Source organism: Salmo salar, chromosome 15, assembly GCF_965601325.2.
Source record: "Salmo salar chromosome 15, fSalSal1, whole genome shotgun sequence".
Lineage (NCBI taxonomy): Eukaryota > Metazoa > Chordata > Actinopteri > Salmoniformes > Salmonidae > Salmo > Salmo salar.
In genome coordinates this window covers 2,615,170-2,635,000 of record NC_138305.1, presented here as the reverse complement: position 1 = coordinate 2,635,000, position 19,831 = coordinate 2,615,170, and the positions used below count along the sequence as shown (strand labels likewise).

Genomic DNA, 19,831 nt, shown 5'->3' with positions numbered 1-19,831 from the left:
AATGGTACTGTAAATGAAGGCAGGTGTCTGTACTGTACAATAAATTATACTGTAAATGCAGGCATGTGTCTGTACTGTACTGTAGTTGATACTGTAAATAAAGGCAGGTGTCTGTACTGTACTGTAATTGATACTGTAAATGAAAGCATGTGTCTGTACTGTACTGTAATTGATACTGTAAATGAAGGCAGGTGTCTGTACTGCACTGTAATTGATACTGTAAATAAAGGCAGGTGTTTGTACTGTACTGTAATTGATACTGTAAATGAAGGCAGGTGTCTGTACTATACTGTAATTGATACTGTAAATGAAGGCAGGTGTCTGTACTGTACAATACATTATACTGTAAGTGAAGGCATGTGTCTGTACTGTAAACAATACTGTAAATGAAGGCAGGTGTCTTTACTGTACTATAAATGTGCTGTACTGTATTTGAGAGAACACAAGTCTCTGAATTGTACTGTTGTGTGTGTGTGTGTTTCTGTGTTTGTGTGTGTGTGCGTGTCTCTGTGTGTGTGTGTGTGTGTGTGTGTGTCTCTCTCTCTGTGTGTGTGTGTGTGTGTGTGTGTGTGTGTGTGTGTGTGTGTCAGTCAGTCATCCAGGTCAGCCCTGCTCTCTTTTTCATAGGAGACCAGCAATAAGTGGACCTTTAATTAGCTGACATAATTAGTCACACACTCAGATCATTTGTTTTAATAGCTTCAAATGTTTTGTTGCCGTGACAAAACACATATGTAGAACAGGATCTAAAGTGTTTTCTGTTATTAAACACAAGATACATGTTTTCCACATTAATAGCCATGTTGAAACGCCTTTTGGGAGCCCTAAGCAAGATTTGGTTGGGGGGGGGGGAAACGCAGCAAACCATTTTAATGGCTCTCCTCTTGAGAGAAAAATGTGTTTTGAAGTTAAGTTTTAAAGCACGTTTTCTGCAATTCTACACATTGTGTAATGACTTATACCATGTTAATATGATTTCTGTGTGAAAATGACTAATGAAATCACTTTCCCCGTCGGTATTTGGCCATGATTACTACAAGTCGCATATGTCGCATACGCCTGAAACCAGCCCTGTTGATAGCTCAATGCTCAGCATAATAACATGAATACAATCAATATCTGATTGAGACGCAAGGACTACATCTAGTGATTCCACTTCCCAGTATCTGTTTTCTGTACTTCTGAGACAAGAGCAACATTGTGGCTCAAACCGGCTGACCCAGTCGCATATGTGGGCAGTCTGAAGAAAGTGACTGTGGTTGCTCTGTCTTCCTCAGGGTCTGAGAGAGAGAGAGAGAGAGAGAGAGAGAGAGAGAGAGAGAGGCACTGGCTCTACCCCTACAGTATAATGTATATCTGTCTCCACCTGTACAGTATAATGTATTTCTGTCTCTACTCCTATAGAAACATGTATTTCTGTCTCTACCCCTACAGTATAATGTATATCTGTCTCTACCCCTACAGTATAATGTATTTCTGTCTCTACTCCTATAGAATAATGTATTTCTGTCTCTACCCCTACAGTATAATGTATATCTGTCTCTACTCCTATAGAAAAATGTATTTCTGTCTCTACCCCTACAGTATAATGTATTTCTGTCTCTACTCCTATAGAAAAATGTATTTCTGTCTCTACCCCTACAGTATAATGTATATCTGTCTCTACTCCTATAGAAAAATGTATTTCTGTCTCTACCCCTACAGTATAATGTATATCTGTCTCTACCCGTACAGTATAATGTATTTCTGTCTCTACTCCTATAGAATAATGTATATCTGTCTCTACTCCTATAGAAAAATGTATTTCTGTCTCTACCCCTACAGTATAATGTATATCTGTCTCTACCCGTACAGTATAATGTATTTCTGTCTCTACCCCTACAGTATAATGTATATCTGTCTCTACTCCTATAGAAAAATGTATTTCTGTCTCTACCCCTACAGTATAATGTATTTCTGTCTCTACTCCTATAGAATAATGTATTTCTGTCTCTACCCCTACAGTATAATGTATATCTGTCTCTACCTGTACAGTATAATGTATTTCTGTCTCTACTCCTATAGAATAATGTATTTCTGTCTCTACTCCTATAGAATAATGTATTTCTGTCTCTACCCCTACAGTATAATGTATATCTCTCTCTACCCGTACAGTATAATGTATTTCTGTCTCTACTCCTATAGAATAATGTATTTCTGTCTCTACCCCTACAGTATAATGTATTTCTGTCTCTACTCCTATAGAATAATGTATATCTGTCTCTACCCGTACAGTATAATGTATTTCTGTCTCTACTCCTATAACGTATTAGTCACCTTATATCCTGCTATTAGTCCCATCATATCCTGCAGGCTGTCTCCCTTCTATTAATCCCAGTCACTTCTATTAGTCCCAGCTATTAGTTACATCAAATCCTGCTGTTAGTCACATTATATCCTGCTATTAGTTACATCAAATCCTGCTGTTAGTCACATTATATCCTGCTATTAGTTACATCAAATCCTGCTGTTAGTCACATTATATCCTGCTATTAGTTACATCAAATCCTGCTGTTAGTCACATTATATCCTGCTATTAGTCACAGTATATCCTGCTATTAGTCACATTATATCCTGCTATTAGTCACAGTATATCCTGATGTTAGTCACAGTATATCCTGCTATTAGTCACATTATATCCTGCTATTAGTCACATTATATCCTGCTATTAGTCACAGTATATCCTGCTATTAGTCACAGTATATCCTGATGTTAGTCACAGTATATCCTGCTGTTAGTCACTGTATATCCTGCTATTAGTCACATTATATCCTGCTATTAGTCACATTATATCCTGCTATTAGTCACAGTATATCCTGATGTTAGTCACAGTATATCCTGCTATTAGTCACATTATATCCTGCTATTAGTCACATTATATCCTGCTATTAGTCACATTATATCCTGCTATTAGTCACAGTATATCCTGCTATTAGTCACATTATATCCTGCTATTAGTCACATTATATCCTGCTATTAGTCACAGTATATCCTGATGTTAGTCACAGTATATCCTGCTATTAGTCACTGTATATCCTGCTATTAGTCACATTATATCCTGCTATTAGTCACATTATATCCTGCTATTAGTCACAGTATATCCTGCTATTAGTCACAGTATATCCTGCTATTAGTCACAGTATATCCTGCTGTTAGTCACATTATATCCTGCTATTAGTCACATTATATCCTGCTATTAGTCACAGTATATCCTGCTATTAGTCACATTATATCCTGCTATTAGTCACAGTATATCCTGATGTTAGTCACAGTATATCCTGCTATTAGTCACAGTATATCCTGCTATTAGTCACAGTATATCCTGCTATTAGTCACAGTATATCCTGCTGTTAGTCACTGTATATCCTGCTATTAGTCACATTATATCCTGCTATTAGTCACAGTATATCCTGCTATTAGTCACATTATATCAATCAATCAAATCAATCAATCAAATTTATTTTTATATAGCCCTTCGTACATCAGCTGATATCTCAAAGTGCTGTACAGAAACCCAGCCTAAAACCCCAAACAGCAACCAAAGCATGTGAAAGAAGCACGGTGGCTAGGAAAAACTCCCTAGGAAAAACTCCCTAGAAAGGCCAAAAACCTAGGAAGAAACCTAGAGAGGAACCAGGCTATGAGGGGTGGCCAGTCCTCTTCTGGCTGTGCAGGGTGGATATTATAACAGAACATGGTCAAGATGTTAAAATGTTAAAATGTTCATAAATGACCAGCATGGTCAAATAATAATAATCATAGTAGTTGTCGAGGGTGCAACAAGCACGTCCGGTGAACAGGTCAGGGTTCCATAGCCGCAGGCAGAACAGTTGAAACTGGAGCAGCAGCAGGGCCAGGTGGACTGGGGTCAGCAAGGAGTCATCATACCAGGTAGTCCTGAGGCATGGTCCTAGGGCTCAGGTCCTCCGAGAGAAAGACAGAAAGAGAGAAAGAGAGAATTAGAGAGAGCATATTTAAATTCACACAGGACACCGGATAAGACAAGAGAAATACTCCAGATGTAACAGACTGACCCTAGCCCCCCGACACATAAACTACTGCAGCATAAATACTGGAGGCTGAGACAGGAGGGATCAGAAGACACTGTGGCCCCATCCGATGATACCCCCGGACAGGGCCAAACAGGCAGGATATAACCCCACCCACTTTGCCAAAGCACAGCCCCCACACCACTGGAGGGATGTCTCCAACCACCAACTTACCGTCCTAAGACAAGGCCGAGTATAGCCCACAACGATCTCCGACATGGCACAACCCAAGGGGGGGCGCCAACCCAGACAGGAAGACCACGTCAGTGACTCAACCCACTCAAGTGACGCACCCCTCCCATGGACGGCATGGAAGAACACCAGTAAGCCAGTGACTCAGCCCCTGTAAAAGGGTTAGAGGCAGAGAATCCCAGTGGAAAGAGGGGAACCGGCAAGGCAGAGACAGCAAGGGCAGTTCGTTGCTCCAGCCTTTCCGTTCACCTTCACACTCCTGGGCCAGACTATACTTAATCATAGGACCTACTGAAGAGATAAGTCTTCAGTAAAGACTTAAAGGTTGAGACTGAATCTGCGTATCTCACATTGGTAGGCAGACCATTCCATAAAAATGGAGCTCTATAGGAGAAAGCCCTACCTCCAGCCGTTTGCTTAGAAATTCTAGGGACAATTAGGAGGCCTGCGTCTTGTGACCGTAGCGTACGTGTAGGTATGTACGGCAGGACCAAATCGGAAAGATAGGTAGGAGCAAGCCCATGTAATGCTTTGTAGGTTAGCAGTAAAACCTTGAAATCAGCCCTTGCCTTAACAGGAAGCCAGTGTAGGGAGGCTAGCACTGGAGTAATATGATCAAATTTTTTGGTTCTAGTCAGGATTCTAGCAGCCGTATTTAGCACTAACTGAAGTTTATTTAGTGCTTTATCCGGGTAGCTGGAAAGTAGAGCATTGCAGTAGTCCAGCCTAGAAGTAACAAAAGCATGGATTAATTTTTCTGCGTCATTTTTGGACAGAAAATTTCAGATTTTTGCAATGTTACGTAGATGGAAAAAAGCTGTCCTTGAAACAGTCTTGATATGTTCTTCAAAAGAGAGATCAGGGTCCAGAGTAACGCCGAGGTCCTTCACAGTTTTATTTGAGACGACTGTACAACCATCCAGATTAATTGTCAGATTCAACAGAAGATCTCTTTGTTTCTTGGGACCTAGAACAAGCATCTCTGTTTTGTCCGAGTTTAAAAGTAGAAAGTTTGCAGCCATCCACTTCTTTATGTCTGAAACACAGGCTTCTAGCGAGGGCAATTTTGGGGCTTCACCATGTTTCATTGAAATGTACAGCTGTGTGTCGTCCGCATAGCAGTGAAATTTAACATTATGTTTTCGAATGACATCCCCAAGAGGTAAAATATATAGTGAAAACAATAGTGGTCCTAAAACGGAACCTTGAGGAACACCGAAATTTACAATTGATTTGTCAGAGGACAAACCATTCACAGAGACAAACTGATATCTTTCCGACAGATAAGATCTAAACCAGGCCAGAACTTGTCCATGTAGACCAATTTGGGTTTCCAATCTCTCCAAAAGAATGTGGTGATCGATGGTATCAAAAGCGGCACTAAGATCTAGGAGCATATCCTGCTATTAGTCACATTATATCCTGCTATTAGTCACAGTATATCCTGCTATTAGTCACTGTATATCCTGCTGTTAGTCACAGTATATCCTGCTATTAGTCACATTATATCCTGCTATTAGTCACAGTATATCCTTCTGTTAGTCACAGTATATTCTGCTATTAGTCACATCATATCCTGCTATTAGTCACATTATATCCTGCTATTAGTTACATCATATCCTGATATTAGTCACAGTATATCCTGCTATTAGTCACATTAGTCACATTATATCCTGCTATTAGTCACATTATATCCTGCTATTAGTCACAGTATATCCTTCTATTAGTCACAGTATATTCTGCTATTAGTCACATCATATCCTGCTATTAGTCACATTATATCCTGCTATTAGTTACATCATATCCTGATATTAGTCACAGTATATCCTGCTATTAGTCACATTAGTCACATTATATCCTGCTATTAGTCACAGTATATCCTGCTATTAGTAACAGTATATCCTGCTATTAGTCACATTATATCCTGCTATTAGTCACATTATATCCTGCTATTAGTCACATCATATCCTGCTATTAGTCACAGTATATCCTGATGTTAGTCCCAATTTATCCTGCTATTAGTCACATCATATCCTGCTATTAGTCACATTATATCCTGCTATAAGTCACATCATATCCTGCTATTAGTCACAGAATATCCTGCTATTAGTCACAGTATATCCTGCTATTAGTTACATCATATCCTGATATTAGTCACAGTATATCCTGCTATTAGTCACATTATATCCTGCTATTAGTCACAGTATATCCTGCTATTAGTCACAGTATATCCTGCTGTTAGTCACAGTATATCTTGCTATTAGTCACATTATATCCTGCTATTAGTCACATCATATCCTGCTATTAGTCACAGTATATCCTGCTATTAGTCACAGTATATCCTGCTATTAGTCACAGTATATCCTGCTATTAGTCACTCTCTCTCTCTCTCTCTCTCTCGGTTAGAATGAATCTTTCAAAGCGACATTCATTAATGTCATCATAGAATGGATGTTTCTGTTAGTCACAGTATATCCTGCTATTAGTCACTCTCTCTCTCTCTCTCTCTCTCTCGGTTAGAATGAATCTTTCAAAGGGACATTCATTAATGTCGTCATAGAATGGATGTTTCGTTGGTCTTCGCGTTCAATGATATAATTTACTTAGCTGCAGACTAATAATTAATATCAAAGACTTGTTCTTATTCTGTCGGTATCGATAGTCTAAAAGTTAACCACGTGGTATAGTTCACTTTCAGTAGAGTACTTGGATGGTCAAACCTATTGGCCAACTCGCAATGGAGTGGAGGCCGGGTCTGAAGAAAGTAGATCAGGCTATGGTTTTATAGTGAACATGTCACATGACACCTGGTCCTGTCTGTGTCCCTGGAGGCGTGCCTATGACTGAGTTAAGCTTGGTACAGAACTATAATTCTATCACATTAACATCAGTACATAGCATCTCAATGTATTACAAATAGCTTTATCCTTATTAATACATTCTATACAACCATGTGTATGCAAGTATCAAGGCTGAGGCTATTATATAAACCGTTTTATGGTAATATGGCTATATTGTCTCTTCTGAGTATCACAAAATTGTACCAAGCGGACCAGTTCGTAGCTGGATTCTTCACCAATCTTCCATACCTTCTCCAGAACACAAATGTCATTCGGTTCCCCAATTCTGTAAGTTGGAAGAATTTCCTTTGTCTCTCTATGGGACCCCTCTGTGTCTCAACTGGGCCATGTGGTTGTAAGATTCTCCTCTGGAATTTTACAACCCTTTCATACAGGGCCTGGGTGGGGAGAGGTAGGTTGGGGGATGGTGCAAGGGGGGAGGGGGTCAACTGTCCTCCCTGTACTCAAAGAGGCCAACGTCATGACATCACAGTATATCCTGCTGTTAGTCACAGTATATCCTGCTATTAGTCACAGTATATCCTGCTGTTAGTCACATTATATCCTGCTGTTAGTCACATTATATCCTGTTCTTAGTCACAGTATATCCTGCTGTTAGTCACAGTATAACCAGTACATTGAACTCCTTCACTGCACAATACACACAGGGTGGAAAGGCACATTATCCTCTTCACTTCACTCACACTGCTATTTTTTCCATCCACAGGTTAGTTTAAATAACAGTTACACATCGATCCACTGCTGTCCTCTATTTCTCACTGTATCCCTTTCTTTCCTCTCTGCCTCGCTCGCTTCCTCATGCCTGCTTTCTCTCTCTTACTCTTCTCCCTTTCACTCACTCTTTCTCCTTCACCCTCTCAGCTTCTCTCTTTTCTTTCTCTCTATCTTCCCTCTCTCTCTCTCTCTCTCTCTCTGTCCTCCTCCTGTCTCTCTCTCTCGCTCTCTCCTCTCTCTCTGTGTTCTGAGTTTGTCTGGCTGTGTCGTTGTTGGTAGTCTGGTGTCTCATCATGTTTAAAACGGTTTTGTCTCCTCACTCCTCACTGCATTTATTCACTTCCCCTCCTTCTTCCATTTCTCTCTCCATCTCCCTGTTCCTCCCATCTCTCACTCCCTCCTCCTCACTTTTCCTGTAACCTTCTGGCTCAAACATCTCTATCAACTCTTCTTCTCCTTCTCTCCTCCTTTCTGTCCATCAATTTGGGCATTCTTTTTTCACTTCCATCTCACTTCATTATGTTCACCTGTCCACTTGTCTCCTCCACCTTCTTATCCTCTCTCCTTCCACCTTGCCCTCCCTCCATCTCTCCCTCCTCTCCTCTCCTTCTCTCTGTTTTGTCTTCACAGTCATTGTATCACTCAGATTCTAGACAGTGTTCATCACATTCACCAACATGACATAGTGCACAGGGACCTGAAGGTCAGTATGTCTAGAAACCAACTTCCCTCCGTTCTCTGACTGCCCCCCACCCTCAACCCCTGCATTTCTGACTGCCCCCCCCCACCCCCCACCCTCAACCCCTGCACCTTTGCCTGCACGCTCCCTCCTCTGTCTCAGTCTGTCTATCTGTGTGTCCGTCGATCAGTTCGTCAGTTTGTCTGTTGCTCTGTCGAGTTTCTGTGTGTTTAATGTTCTATACAGCACTATTATTCTATCGGAGGTTCATTTCTTCTTGTTGCGCTGATTCACTGACTGTCCCCCTGACTCCCACTCCCTCCCCAAAACTTTGACGCCGCTCCAGCCCTCTCAAACAGGCGAGCAATACCTCAAGACTACATTAATATTAAACATTGTGCACCAGCTGTTATTGACAAATAGACACCCACCCCTCGTCTTACCGGGTGTAGCTGTTCTGTCCTGCCGAGGCACTGAAAAACAACCAACTGTAGATTATCCGTGTTGTCCTTCAGACACAACTTGGTGAAACATAAGATATTACAGTTTTTAATGTCCCGTTGGTTGGATAGTCTCGAAAGTTGCTCATCCAGTTTATTCTCCAGTGATTGCACGTTGGCCAATATAGTGGATGGTAGAGGCGGGTTATCTACTCACCAACGAATTCTCACAAGGCACCCTGATCTCTGCCCCCTGTTTTTCCTTATTTTCTTAATGCGAATGATGGGGATGTGGGCCTTGTCTGAGAGCAACATTACATCCTTCCTGTCAGACTTATTAAAGAAAAAATCTTCATCCAGTTCGGGGTGAATAATTGCTGTTCTGAAAAGAAGCTCTTTACGGTCATAAGAGAAGGTAGTATCAACATTATGTACAAAATAAGTTACAAACAATGTGAAAAAACACACAAAATAGAACAATTGGTTAAGAGCCTGTAAAACAGCAACCATCCACTCCGGCTCCATTCTACCACATTCAGACCCTTTACTCAGTACTTTTGTTGAAGCACCTTTGGCAGCAATTATGGCCTCGAGTCTCCTTGGGCATGACTCTACAAGCTTGGCACACCTCTATTTGGGGAGTTTCTCCCATTCTTCTTTGCAGATCCTCTCAAGTTCTGTCAGGTTGGATGAGGAGCATTGCTGCACAGCTATTTTCAGGTTTCTCCAGAGATGTTCGATCGGGTTTAAGTCCGGGCTCTGGCTGGGTCACTCAAGGACATTCAGAGACTTGTCCCGAAGCCACTCCTGCACTGTCTTGGTTGTGTGCTTACGTTCCTTGTCCTGTTGGAAGGTGAACCTTCGCCCAATCTGAGGTCCTGAGTGTACTGGAGCAGGTTTTCATCAAGGATCTTTCTATACTTTGCTTCATTCATCTTTCCCGCAATCCTGACTAGTCTCCCAGTCCCTGCCGCTGAAAAACATCCCCTCAGCATGATGCTGCCACCACCATGCTTCACCGTAGGGATGGTGCCAGGTTTCCTCCAGATGTTACGCTTGGCATTCAGGCTAAAGAGTTCAATCTAGGTTTCATCAGACCAGAGAATCTTGTTTCTCATGGTCCGAGAGTCCTTTAGGTGCCTTTTGGCAAACTCCAAGCGGTCGGTCATGTGCCTTTTACTGAGGAGTGGCTTCCGTCTGGCCACTCTACCATAAAAGCCTGATTGGTTGAGTGCTGCAGAGATGGTTGTCTTTCTGGATGGTTCTCCATCTCCACAGAGGAACTCTAGAGCTCTGTTTGTGTGACCATCAGGTTCTTGGTCATCTCCATGACCAAGGCCTGTCTCCCCCGATTGCTCAGTTTGGCCGGGCGACCAGCTCTAGGAAGAGTCTTGGTGTTGCCAAATTTCTTCCATTTAAGAAAGAAGGAGACCACTGTGTTCTTGGGGACCTTCAATGCTGCAGACATTTGTTGGTACCCTTCCCCAGATCTGTGCCTCAACACAATCCTCTCTGAGCTCTATGGACAATTCCTTCGACCTCATAGCTTGGTTTTTGCTCTGACATGCGCTGTCAACTGTGGGACATATAGACAGGTGTGTGCCTTTCCAAATCATGTCCAATCAATTGAATTTACCACAGGTGGACCCCAATCAAGTTGTAGAAACATCTCAAGGATGATCAATGGAAACAGGATGCACCTAAGCTCAATTTCTAGTCTCATAGCAAAGGGTCTGAATACTTACAGTACCAGTCAAAAGTATGGACACACCTACTCATTTCAGGGTTTTTCTTAATTTTTTTCTACGTTGTAGAATAATAGTGAAGACATCAAAACTATGAAATAACACATATAGAATCATGTAGTCACCAATAAAGTGATAAACAAATCAAAATATATTTTATATTTGAGATTCTTCAAAGTAGCCACCCTTTGCCTTGATGACAGCTTTGCACACTCTCTCCGCATGTGTGGTTCCCACCAGGGCTAGTAACCTAGCCGACTAGGTGAAAAATCTGTTGATATGCCCTTGAGCAAGGCACTTAACCCTGATTGCTCCTGTAAGTCTCTCTGGATAAGAGCTTCTGATAAATGACTAACATGTGAATGTATATTTCATAGACTGAAAAGTCAATATTCTATGACCTGTATATTTTGGACACAAATAAGGATTTACTGCGGTCACACACGTCTTCTGCAAATGTCAGTGTGAGATCAATATATTGCATTCAGTATATTAAAATAAGTACACCCCGTACACCTCTTTATTATAACCTGCTAAACTTATCATTATTAACTAATTATTAACCTCTTACATCTAGACGTTCCGCTAGCGGAACACCTGCTCCATTATCCAATGATGGGCGTGGCGCGAAATACAAACTCCTCTAAAATACAAAAACTTCCATTTTTCAAACATATGACTATTTCACAGCATTTTAAAGATAAGACTCTCCTTTATCTAACCACACTGTCCGATTTCAAAAAGGCTTTACAACGAAAGCAAAACATTAGATTATGTCAGCAGAGTACCAAGCCAGAAATAATCAGACACCCATTTTTCAAGCTAGCATATAATGTCACAAAAACCTAGAAGACAGCTAAATGCAACACTAACCTTTGATGATCTTCATCAGATGACAACCCTAGGACATTATGTTATACAATACATGCATGTTTTGTTCAATCAAGTTCATATTTATATCAAAAACCAGCTTTTTACATTAGCATGTGACGTTCAGAACTAGCATACCCCCCGCAAACTTCCGGGGAATTCGCTAACATTTTACTAAATTACTCACGATAAACGTTCACAAAAAGCATAACAATTATTTTAAGAATTATAGATACAGACCTCCTCTATGCACTCGATATGTCCGATTTTAAAATAGCTTTTTGGTGAAAGCACATTTTGCAATATTCTAAGTACATAGCCCAGGCATCATGGGCTAGCTATTTAGACACCCGGCAAGTTTAGCACTCACCAATATCAGCTTTACTATTATAAAATGTTCATTACCTTTTGTTGTCTTCGTCAGAATGCACTCCCAGGACTGCTACTTCAATAACAAATGTTGGTTTGGTCCAAAATAATCCATCGTTATATCCGAATAGCGGCGTTTTGTTCGTGCGTCCCAGACACTATCTGAAATGGTAAATCAGGGTCGTGCGCATGGCGCAATTCGTGACAAAAAAAATCTAAATATTCCATTACCGTACTTCGAAGCATGTCAACCGCTGTTTAAAATCCATTTTTATGCCATTTTTCTCGTAAAAAAGCGATAATATTCCGACCAGGAATCTCCTTTTAGCTAAACTGAGGAAAGTAAACAAAGCTTTCGGTCGATGCGGGCACGAGCCTGAGTCTCACAGTACTGTAACCAGCCACTACCCAAACGCGCTACTTTGTTTCAGCCAGAGCCTGCAAAGCCACGATTCAGCTTTTTACCGCCTTCTGAGACCCTATGGCAGCCGTAGGAAGTGTCACGGGACAGCTAAGATCCTCACTCTTCAATAAACAGAGACAAGAAGAACGACACCTTGTCAGACAGGCCACTTCCTGCCTGAAACCTTGTCAGGTTTTTGCCTGCCAAATGAGTTCTGTTATACTCACAGACACCATTCAAACAGTTTTAGAAACTTTGGAGTGTTTTCTATCCATATGTAATAAGTATATGCATATTCTAGTTACTGGGTAGGAGTGGTAACCAGATTAAATCGGGTATGTTTTTTATCCAGCCGTGAAAATACTGCCCCCTAGCCATAACAGGTTAACTTACCTAGTAAAATATATATATATATTTGCCATTTGCTTGACAGACGGAGAACCACTGATTTATCCTTTTTACCCTCCCCTGTCCTGAAAAACACACAGGCTCTGTACCATGGTAGTAATAGTGCACAGACAATCCCCCAGCCAACCCAACATGCGTGTGTATTCATGGTCTCTACCTATACTGTTTATCTATCCCCTCCCCACAAAGATATATGCCAATCTGTGCATTGTCCAGACCTCATCATAACTACACCAGTTCAGACCTCATCATAACTACACCAGTCCAGACCTCATCATAACTACACCAGTTCAGACCTCATCATAACTACACCAGTCCAGACCTCATCATAACTACACCAGTCCAGACCTAATCATAACTACACCAGTCCAGACCTAATCACAACTATACCAGTCCAGTCCTCATCATAACTACACCAGTCCAGACATTTAAGTCATTTAGCAGACGCTCTTATCCAGCGACTTACAAATTGGTGCATTCACCTTATAATATCCAGTGGAACAACCACTTTACAATAGTGCATCTAAATCTTTAAAGGGGGGGGGGGGTTAGAAGGATTACTTTATCCTATCCTAGGTATTCCTTAAAAAGGTGGGGTTTCAGGTGTCTCCGGAAGGTGGTGATTGACTCCGCTGTCCTGGCGTCGTGAGGGAGCTTGTTCCACCATTGGGGTGCCAGAGCAGCGAACAGTTTTGACTGGGCTGAGCGGGAACTGTGCTTCCTCAGAGGTAGGGAGGCGAGCAGGCCAGAGGTGGATGAACGCAGTGCCCTTGTTTGAGTGTAGGGCCTGATCAGAGCCTGAAGGTACGGAGGTGCCGTTCCCCTCACAGCTCCGTAGGCAAGCACCATGGTCTTGTAGCGGATGCGAGCTTCGACTGGAAGCCAGTGGAGAGAGCGGAGGAGCGGGGTGACGTGAGAGAACTTGGGAAGGTTGAACACCAGACGGGCTGCGGCGTTCTGGATGAGTTGGAGGGGTTTAATGGCACAGGCAGGGAGCCCAGCCAACAACGAGTTGCAGTAATCCAGACGGGAGATGACAAGTGCCTGGATTAGGACCTGCGCCGCTTCCTGTGTGAGGCAGGGTCGTACTCTGCGAATGTTGTAGAGCATGAACCTACAGGATCGGGTCACCGCCTTGATGTTAGTGGAGAACGACAGGGTGTTGTCCAGGGTCACGCCGAGGCTCTTAGCACTCTGGGAGGAGGACACAAGGGAGTTGTCAACCGTGATGGCGAGATCATGGAACGGGCAGTCCTTCCCCGGGAGGAAGAGCAGCTCCGTCTTGCCGAGGTTCAGCTTGAGGTGGTGATCCGTCATCCACACTGATATGTCTGCCAGACATGCAGAGATGCGATTCGCCACCTGGTTGTCAGAAGGGGGAAAGGAGAAGATTAATTGTGTGTCATCTGCATAGCAATGATATGAGAGACCATGTGAGGATATGACAGAGCCAAGTGACTTGGTGTATAGCGAGAATAGGAGTGGGCCTAGAACAGAGCCCTGGGGGACACCAGTGGTGAGAGCACGTGGTGCGGAGACAGATTCTCGCCACGCCACCTGGTAGGAGCGACCTGTCAGGTAGGACGCAATCCAAGCGTGGGCCGCGCCGGAGATGCCCAGCTCGGAGAGGGTGGAGAGGAGGACTGATGGTTCACGGTATCAAAGGCAGCAGATAGGTCTAGGAGGATGAGAGCAGAGGAGAGAGAGTTAGCCTTAGCAGTGCGGAGAGCCTCCGTGACACAGAGAAGAGCAGTCTCAGTTGAATGCCCAGTCTTGAAACCTGACTGATTAGGATCAAGAAGGTCATTCTGAGAGAGATAGCAAGAGAGCTGGCCAAGGACGGCACGTTCAAGAGTTTTGGAGAGAAAGGAAAAAAGGGATACTGGTCTGTAGTTGTTGACATCGGAGGGATCGAGTGTAGGTTTTTTCAGAAAGGGTGCAACTCTCGCTCTCTTGAAGACGGAAGGGACGTAGCCAGCGGTCAAGGATGAGTTGATGAGCGAGGTGAGGTAGGGGAGAAGGTCTCCGGAAATGGTCTGGAGAAGAGAGGAGGGGATAGGGTCAAGTGGGCAGGTTGTTGGGCGGCCGGCCGTCACAAGACGCGAGATTTCATCTGGAGAGAGAGGGGAGAAAGAGGTCAAAGCACAGGGTAGGGCAGTGTGAGCAGGACCAGCGGTGTCGTTTGACTTAGCAAACGAGGATCGGATGTCGTCAACCTTCTTTTCAAAAGCAACTTTGTAGCTAGCTAGCTAACATAACACTAATCAAGACGTTCCTTGTATGTATTTAGTTTCTACAACGCTGCTCGTTGGTAATAGTTGGCTGGGTTAGGAAAAATGGCGTCGCGGGGGACGGAAATAGCTGGCTAGCTGACCTCGATGGCTGGCTAGCTAACCTCGGTAATTACTAAACTACACAATTATCGAGCTATGACAAAGACAACTAAGTAGCTAGCTAGCTAACACTACACTAGTCAAATCGTTCCGTTGTAAAGTATTAGTATCTACAGCACTGCTAGTCGGTAACGGTTGGCTAGCTAGCAGTGGGTTAATGATGACTAGGTGTGTTGACTAAGTCTGGCGCCGCGTCGCGGCTGGCTAGCTCACCTCGATAATTACTCAAACTACACAACTATCTTAGATACAGAGACAGCAAAGACAACTATGTAGCTGGCTAACTAACACTAACACCACACTAATCAAGTCGTTACGTTGTAATGTAATAGTTTCTACAGTGCTGCTAGTCGGTAGAAGTTGGCTAGCTGGCAGTGATGACTAGCTAGCTAGCAGCTAGGAGTGTTGACTACGTTTGGAGGACGAAGATAGCTAGCCTCGATAATTACTCAATTACTCTAAAACTACTGACCTCATCATAACTACACCAGTCCAGTCCTCATCATAACTACAACAGTCCAGACCTCATCATAACTACACCAGTACAGACCTCATCATAACTATACCAGTCCAGTCCTCATCATAACTACACCAGTCCAGACCTCATCATAACTACACAAGTCCAGACCTCATCATAACTATATCAGTCCAGACCTCATCATAACTACACCAGTCCAGTCCTCATCATAACCATACCAGTCCAGTCCTCATCATAACTATACCAGTCCAGACCTCATCATAACTACACCAGTCCAGACCTCATCATAACCATACCAGTCCAGTCCTCATCATAACCATACCAGTCCAGTCCTCATCATAACTATATCAGTCCAGACCTCATCATAACTACACCAGTCCAGTCCTCATCATAACTACACCAGTCCAGACCTAATCACAACTATACCAGTCCAGTCCTCATCATAACTACACCAGTCCAGACCTAATCATAACTACACCAGTCCAGACCTAATCACAACTATACCAGTCCAGTCCTCATCATAACTACACCAGTCCAGACCTCATCATAACTACACCAGTCCAGTCCTCATCATAACTACACCAGTCCAGACCTCATCATAACTACACCAGTACAGACCTCATCATAACTATACCAGTCCAGTCCTCATCATAACTACACCAGTCCAGACCTCATCATAACTACACAAGTGCAGACCTCATCATAACTATATCAGTCCAGACCTCATCATAACTACACCAGTCCAGTCCTCATCATAACTACACCAGTCCAGACCTCATCATAACCATACCAGTCCAGACCTCATCATAACTATACCAGTCCAGACCTCATCATAACTATACCAGTCCAGACCTCATCATAACTACACCAGTCCAGACCTCATCATAACTATACCAGTCCAGTCCTCATCATAACTACACCAGTCCAGACCTCATCATAACTATACCAGTCCAGTCCTCATCATAACTACACCAGTCCAGTCCTCATCATAACCATACCAGTCCAGTCCTCATCATAACTATACCAGTCCAGACCTCATCATAACTACACCAGTCCAGACCTCATCATAACCATACCAGTCCAGTCCTCATCATAACCATACCAGTCCAGTCCTCATCATAACTATATCAGTCCAGACCTCATCATAACTACACCAGTCCAGTCCTCATCATAACTATACCAGTCCAGACCTCATCATAACTACACCAGTCCAGACCTCATCATAACCATACCAGTCCAGTCCGTACTCTTCCTACTGTATCTGTGTACTTTTTTCATCCATGTATTTTTAGCCCGTTGGTCATGTGGTCTGTGTCTGAATAGACACAATGGTGCCAGGTAGTGTCAGCAGAAGGCTGGATAGGTACACAAGTAGGGATGCTGTTGGCCTTAATATAATCTTTTAAATGTGTTGTTTTTAGCTGTGGATAGAAAGCCACACCCCTTACCACATCCTCTACCCGCTACCTCCCCTAGTCCCCTCTCCCTCCCCTAGTCCCCTCTCTCTCCCCAAGTCCCCTCTCTCTCCCCTAGTCCCCCCTCCCTCCCCTAGTCCCCCCTCCCTCCCCCCTCCCTCCCCTAGTCCCCCCTCCCTCCCCTAGTCCCCTCTCCCTCCCCTAGTCCCCCCTCCCTCCCCTAGTCCACCCTTCCTCCCCTAGTCCCCTCTCCCCCCCCTAGTCCCCCCTCCCTCTCCTAGTCCCCCCTCCCTCCCCTAGTCCCCACTCCCTCCCCTAGTCCCCCCTCCCTCCCCTATGGGGCTTTGGTGACAAAACAGATGGCACTGTGATATCCAATTTGCTGAGTAGGGTGTTGGAGACTATTTTGTAAATGACATCGCCAAAGTCAAGGATTGGTAGGATAGTCAGTTTTACGAGGGTATGTTTGGCAGCATGAGTGAAGGAGGCTTTGTTGCGAAATAGGGAGCCGATTCTAGATTTCATTTTGGATTGGAGATGATTAATGTGAGTCTGGAAGGAGAGTTTACAGTCTAACCAGACACCTAGGTATTTGTAGTTGTCCACATATTCTAAGTCAGAACCGTCCAGAGTAGTGATGCTGGACGGGTGGGCAGGTGCGGACAGAGATCGGTTGAAGAGCATGCATTTAGTTTTACTTGCATTTCAGAGCAGTCGGAGGCCACGGAAAGAGAGTTGTATGGCATTGAAGCTCGTCTGGAAGTTAGTTAACACAGTGTCCAAAGAAGGGCCAGAAGTATACAGAATGGTGTCTTCTGCATAGAGGTGGATCAGAGAATCACCAGCAGCAAGAGCGACATCATTGATGTATACAGAGAAGAGAGTCGGCCCGAGAATTGAACCCTGTGGTACCCCCATAGAGACTGCCAGAGGTCCGGACAACAGGCCCTCCGATTTAACACACTGAACTCTATCTGAGAAGTAGTTGGTGAACCAGGCAAGGCAGCCATTTGAGAATCCAAGGCTGTTGAGCCTGCCGATAACAATGTGGTGATTGACAGAGTTGAAAGCCTTGGCCAGGTCGATGACTACAGCTGCATTGTATTGTCTCTTATCGATGGCGGTTATGACATCGTTTAGGACCTTGAGCGTGGCTGAGGTGCACCCATGACCATCTCGGGAACCAGATTGCATAGTGGAGAAGGTACTGTGGGATTCGAAATGGTCGGTGATCTGTTTGTTAACTTGGCTTTTGAAGACCTTAGAAAGGCAGGGTAGGATAGATATAGGTCTGTAGCAGTTTGGGTCTAGAGTGTCTCCCCCTTTGAAGAGGGGGATGACCAGCTTTCTAATCTTTGGGGATCTCAGACGATACGAAAGAGAGGTTGAACAGGCTAGTAATAGGGGTTGCAACAATTTTGGCAGATAATTTTAGAAAGAAAGGGTCCAGATTGTCTAGCCCTGCTGATTTGAGGGGGTCCAGATTTTGCAGCTCTTTCAGAACATCAGCTTTCTGGATTTGGGTGAAGGAGATCAGTCTCCTGTCTTCAGGTCAGAATCCTCTCCTACTGCAGCCTTATCTCTCTCTCTGCACCATGGGATCTATCCAATACGATCTTTCACATATCTCTGATGGTGCCTTGCAAAATGCTGCTCCTCTATCTCTCTCCAGTTGTTGAAACAGCAACTAGTCCCCCCTCCCTCCCCTAGTCCCCTCTCCCTCCCCTAGTCCCCCCTCCCTCCCCTAGTCCCCACTCACTCCCCTAGTCCCCCCTCCCTCCCCTAGTCCCCCCTCCCTCCCCTAGTCCCCTCTCCCTCCCCTCGTCCCCCCTCCCTCCCCTAGTCCCCCCTAGTCCCCTCTCCCTCCCCTAGTCCCCTCTCCCTCCCCTAGTCCCCTCCCTCCCCTAGTCCCCCCTCCCTCCCCTAGTCCCCTCTCCCTCCCCTAGTCCCCCCTAGTCCCCTCTCCCTCCCCTAGTCCCCTCTCCCTCCCCTAGTCCCCCCTCCCTCCCCTAGTCCCCTCTCCCTCCCCTAGTCCCCCCTCCCTCCCCTAGTCCCCCCTCCCTCCCTTAGTCCCCTCTCCCTCCCCTAGTCCCCCCTCCCTCCCCTAGTCCCCTCTCCCTCCCCTAGTCCCCCCTCCCTCCCCTAGTCCCCCCTCCCTCCCTTAGTCCCCTCTCCCTCCCCTAGTCCCCTCTCCCTCCCCTAGTCCCCCCTAGTCCCCTCTTCCTCCCCTAGTCCCCTCTCCCTCCCCTAGTCCCCTCTCCCCGTTCCTCCCTTAGGCCCCTTTCTGAAGATGTAGAACATGTTGATGGACATGCAGTGGTACGATTTAGAATTCACCTGCAGCTAACCACGGAGTAGAGTGTTTTGCTGAAAAGTGAACTTTGAGTATACACCTCTACCATCAGTGGAATAATAGTGTCCCAACAGAATTGACTACAATCTAGATTATTTTCTTATCCAAAGGACCCTTCCAAGTCCAGCCCAGCCCAGCTCATAAAGCTACAGCCAAGCACACCCAAATAGCCAGACATTTAATGAAATGTTCATAAATTCTCATAACTTCTCAAATCATCTACATACATGTAATATTTCCTCCTCCTTTTTACTTGAATGTTGACTATTGATCTGACAGTGATTGGATGGGTGAAGACCAGCTATATGGTGGAAACTCCAGTCCAGGAGGCTCCACCATAATGCTCAAACCTATACTTTTCTTTAAGATCATTGGTCACCTAAATGAGAGGGAGGGAGGGAGCATTTTGCCCTTTGACCTTTC

The 19,831-nt window shown here is 44.3% G+C and overlaps 1 protein-coding gene across 15 annotated transcripts in view; it reads left to right on the top strand.

Moving 5' to 3' along the window:
* LOC100195738 (calcium/calmodulin-dependent protein kinase type II subunit beta) overlaps positions 1–19,831 on the top strand; it is a 222,652-nt gene that overhangs the window by 40,145 nt on the left and 162,676 nt on the right. For 7 of the 15 annotated variants that reach the window (XM_082961536.1, XM_082961535.1, XM_045695281.2 and 4 more), the window contains exon 6: positions 8,486–8,558. The exons of the other annotated variants lie outside the window; for them this stretch is intronic. In XM_082961536.1, coding sequence (XP_082817662.1) covers positions 8,486–8,558 — 73 coding nt within the window. The remainder of the gene's footprint in view (positions 1–8,485; positions 8,559–19,831) is intronic. 15 annotated transcript variants of the gene reach the window in all.